Raw genomic sequence first — 4777 nt, 5'->3', positions numbered from 1 at the left:
GGGCCCCAAGGCCAAGAAGAGCAACGCGGGCATCCGGCGGCCGGAGAAGCCGCCCTACTCCTACATCGCGCTGATCGTCATGGCCATCCAGAGCTCGCCCTCCAAGCGCCTGACGCTGAGCGAGATCTACCAGTTCCTGCAGAGCCGCTTCCCCTTCTTCCGCGGCTCCTACCAGGGCTGGAAGAACTCGGTGCGCCACAACCTCTCGCTCAACGAGTGCTTCATCAAGCTGCCCAAGGGGCTGGGCCGCCCGGGCAAGGGCCACTACTGGACCATCGACCCGGCCAGCGAGTTCATGTTCGAGGAGGGCTCGTTCCGCCGCCGCCCGCGGGGCTTCAGGAGGAAATGCCAGGCGCTGAAGCCCATGTACAGCATGATGAACGGCCTGGGCTTCAACCACCTCCCCGACGGCTACGGCTTCCAGGGCTCGGCCGGGGCCATCTCCTGCCCGCCCAACAGCCTGGCGCTGGAGGGCGGCTTGGGCATGATGAACGGGCACCTGCCGGCCAACGTGGACAGCATGGGGCTGGCGGGACACTCCGTGCCCCACCTGCCCTCCAACGCCGCCCACTCCTACATGGGCGGCTCGGCCGGCGCCGACTACCCGCACCCCGACGGCTCGGTGCCCGCCTCGCCCCTGCTGGCGGGCGGCGGGGTGATGGAGCCGCACTCGGTCTACTCCAGCTCGGCCCCCGCCTGGGCGCCCCCCGCCTCGGCCGCCCTCAACAGCGGCGCTTCGTACATCAAGCAGCAGCCGCTGTCGCCCTGCAACCCCGCGGCCAACGCGCTCTCCTCCGGCCTGTCCACGCACTCCCTGGACCAGAGCTACCTGCACCAGAACAGCCACAACGCCGCCGAGCTGCAAGGTGAGCGAGCCCGGGACTGGAGGGGAGAGCCGGGGGGCACGTGTGTGCGGAGGGCCGCTTCCAGGCACCTGGCTGCCGCGCGCGGGTGCAAGCGGCCGGGCACACACGGGGTTTTTTCGTGCAGCTGATGCATGTGTGCAAGCGATCGCATGCAACGTACGTGCACGAATGCGCAAACGATCGGGTGTGTTATACATGCCGCTTACATGTAGCTGATTAAGGCACACGTGTGTGAGCGATTGGGTCTACTACACATACACTGATCGAGGCACATTTGTGCAAGCGATCGGATATACAACACATGCCGCTTACATGTAGTGAATCAAGACACACATGTGCAAGCGATCGGGTATGTAGCCGATCGAGGCACGTGTGTGCAAGCGATCGCGTGCAATTTACGTGCAGAAGATCAAGGCACGAGTGTGCAAGCGATCGGATATATTACACATGCCGCTTACATGTAGTGAATCAAGACACACATGTGCAAGCGATCGGGTATGTAGCCGATCGAGGCACATGTGTGCAAGCGATCGCGTGCAGTTCACATGAAGAAAACCAAGGCACAAGTGTGCAAGCGATGGGGTGTACCACACACGCCACCCCACGCAGCAGCTCCAGGCCCCTGCCCGCCGCTCCTACAACGCACACGCGGAAGGGACCGGGCCGCAGCCGCGCGGCTCCCTCGGCCCGCGGGGGCCCCTTAGCCCCGGTCTCCCACTCCCATGATCATCCCCAGCCTGGGGCAGGCCCAGCTTTTCCCTTGCCCGTCGCCGGAGCAGCGCTGAGAGGCCTTTCCCAGTGGATAAGCAGGGGGCCGCTGCCGGGGACGGCTCCTTCGTTTGGAGCCAAGCCCCACGAGCCGCAGTTTTTCCACCGCTCTGCTTCCTCCTTTGGTGGCTGCTCTTGGGGCAGGACCGGGGGAGGAGCAGGGATCCGCTGGGGCTGCGGGGAGCCCTGGAGGCCCCCGGTGCTGCCCTGTGCTTGCCCCACTGGGCTGGTCCCAGCCAGGGACATCTGCCCCTGTCTTTGCAAGAGGCCAGCAAGGAAATGTCCCCGGTTCCCTGCCGCTACGGCCCGGGGAAGGCTGTTCTGCCTGGCGGAGCCGGGGAAGGCATTCCCTAGGCCTAATGCCTTGGCTCCGCAGCCTGGGGTCTCCCGCGGGCTCATCCTTCTCTCCATGCGGTTCCTCTTGGGTTGCTTCCCCAGCCAGCGGGTCCGCGCTGCAATCCCCCTGCCCTGCTAGGCCCGGCGCTGCGGGGGAAAGCCGGGCCCTGGCTTTTCCCGCGGAGCAGATCCCAACGAACCGATCCCAACCAAAGCCAGGATCCGCGTTGCCTAACCCCGGCCCGTGGTCCCCTTGCAGGCAGGCAGGCAGGAGATGGGCTGGGCTTGGGGGGACACTCACTCCCGGGGAGTCCTTGCTTTCATGGACTGGCTTGCGTATTTGGATACAGACTGACTTCAGGAGGGGTTGTTGCGGGGGGATCGGTGCTTCCCAGGCCCAGGCGGATTCCTTGCCCCTTGCATTTGGCTTGCCCCCACTGCAGGGGAGCCGAGGCAGCGCGGATCCGAGGCAGGGCCGGCTCTGAAGACGTTTCCCAGCCGCCTTTGGGGACAGGTGTACGCGGGGCTCCCCGGAGCCCCCGGCCCGGGCAGGGCGGTGTGCTGACAGCATGGCTGGGGTGGGGGAACAGGGCTCTGCGCTTGCTGGGGCTGCACATCAGCTGCGAGGCCGGAGCGGGGCAGGTGAGAGCGACACACCGGGCTTCACCCGTCGCAGCCTGCGGGCAGCCGGGGATGCTTGCAGCCGCCGGCTCCCGACGGGGGAAGGCCCTTGCAGGACGATCGCAGCAGCCGGGGGCCCGGCTTAGCACCGCAGGGGGCCCAGAGGCCTCGGGGCCTGCTGCAGTGGACAGGCTGCTGCGGGGTGGGGGCCGAAATGCGCTCTCATTTTTATTCGGTTGCAGCCCGTGAACCCCTTCCCGGCTGGAGAAGCTCCTGCCAACCCCGCTCCTGCTTGGGGATGTCCTGGGGGGGCCGGCACCTGTGCATGCCTCCCCGCCCGATCCGCTGCGCCCGGGTAACCGCGATCTCTCTGGTCTGCCCGCAGGAATCCCGCGCTATCACTCCCAGTCCCCCAGCATGTGCGACAGGAAGGAATTCGTCTTCTCCTTCAACGCCATGGCCTCCTCCTCCATGCACTCGGCAGGGAGCGGATCCTACTACCACCAGCAAGTGACTTACCAAGACATCAAGCCCTGCGTGATGTGATCCGGGGACCACCCCCCACCCCCGGCCCTCCTGCTCCATCCCCGGGCCCAGGACCCAGCCGCGCTCCGCGGGGAAGGCACCTCCCCAGACCCAAGAGCCGCTCTCCAAGCCAGCTACAGACTGCCCCGAGGTCCTTGCTCATGAGGTATATAGCAGCCACCGGCACAAGGGAACCCGCTGAATGAACTGACCCCCACCCCCCAGGGGCCTCTGGGGAGCCGGGGAGCTGGGTGTTGCCTCCCTTCCTGGGGCTGAGTATGGCAGATTCACGTGCCTTGAGCTCTTTTTCCTTCTCTCTAACGCGATCGGTTAGGGAGAAAAAGCAACAGGCCGGAGTTGCCCCCCCACCCCTTGTCCTATTTTGCAAAACTCTTGTTTTATCCGAGCCTTCCTTGCTCGGGGAAGGGAAGGGGAAGGGTTAGGGTGATCCAGCCGCCCCACTAAAGCCTGGGGAGGGGATGGGAGCTCACTAAGCTTCTCCAGGACCAAGAGGAGACCTCTGGCCCACCCCCCGCCTTGCCTTTGCCAAAGGAAAGTTTTCCTTCTCGGTGCCTGGGAGGAAGGATCAATCATCCACCCACCCAAGTCCAGGGCAGTTTGCAGGGACATCACTCCCCCTCCACCTCCTTTGCCGTCTGTCCCCCAAATCCTGCTACGTGTCAGATGCGCCCCTGTGCCACTGAGGGGCTGGGCGAAGAAAAGTCTCTTCCCACTGACTTTCTCCTAGTTTCACTTCTATGCCCTGATTTAGCCAAGGGGGGAAAAAAAATCTCCTTTTATATTTTTTCCCTCTGCAGTAAGGCAAAAAGAAAACCTCCCCGAGGGAGTTGTGTTGTTGCCTGCATAACGCCCCTATGCAGAGAGAATAAGGCACTTTGAAAAAAGAAAGAAAGAAAAGAAAATAGGAAAAAAAAAAAGCAAGGCTCATCCTGTTATTTATTTTTACTTGTTTCTGATTCCTAATAAACGAGACACCAGTAGCCTCAGCTGATCAGTATTAAAGTGGTGTAACTTTGTTGGCAATATTTGCCATATAGATTTTTTTTAGTTAACCATTGTAAATTTAAAACAACGCCGATCTGTGTAAAGACAATCCTCCATATGTTTTATATAAATATATATATAATGAAGGACTATTTTCCCACTGCCCTCACCCCCATCCTCCTCTTCCTCCTCCTCTCCCCCACTTTTTTTTGGCCTGACTTTGTACAGACTGGTGACACCTATTTTAATTTCCTTCTGCACTGTATAAAATTGTAATTATGGGGAGTTTTTTTTTTTGCCCCTTTGTGTACGTTTTGTCCTTAAAAAAAATCGAACCCAAATAAAACATGTATGTTATTTGTACATGGTCTTCACAAGTGTATGAACAGCAAATAAAATAGCATGCGGTATAATATATGTAGTGACATGTTAAGAGTCTGTGACCATCTTGGGGGGGGACATCAGGGCCCCCCGGATCCGAGCTCTATGGGAGTCTCTTTATGGACTTCAACGAGCTTTGGATCAAGCAATCGCGGTTTCCATCGTGTATTATTCGCTTAAAAGCCAACTCCTAGTAGGATGTTAGGATGCTAACATATTTGGACAGAGAAAAAAACCCCCAAACCCTTCTGTTCAGATTTCCATAACTCCTGTCC

General features: G+C 60.1%; 1 protein-coding gene across 1 annotated transcript; it reads left to right on the top strand.

Moving 5' to 3' along the window:
* Positions 1-4: 4 nt before the first annotated feature.
* FOXF1 (forkhead box F1) lies at positions 5-4516 on the top strand (the record flags this gene model as incomplete). The annotated part of the gene is made up of 2 exons (XM_006022780.3): positions 5-866; positions 2977-4516. Coding segments are annotated over 2 exons (1023 nt in total), but the record flags the coding sequence as incomplete, so codon positions are not given.
* Between the last annotated feature and the right edge of the window lie 261 nt (positions 4517-4777).

The sequence above is a fragment of the Alligator sinensis genome, unplaced genomic scaffold (assembly GCF_000455745.1).
Source record: "Alligator sinensis unplaced genomic scaffold, ASM45574v1 scaffold228_1, whole genome shotgun sequence".
NCBI lineage: Eukaryota > Metazoa > Chordata > Crocodylia > Alligatoridae > Alligator > Alligator sinensis.
This window is presented reverse-complemented; position numbering and strand designations above follow the sequence as displayed.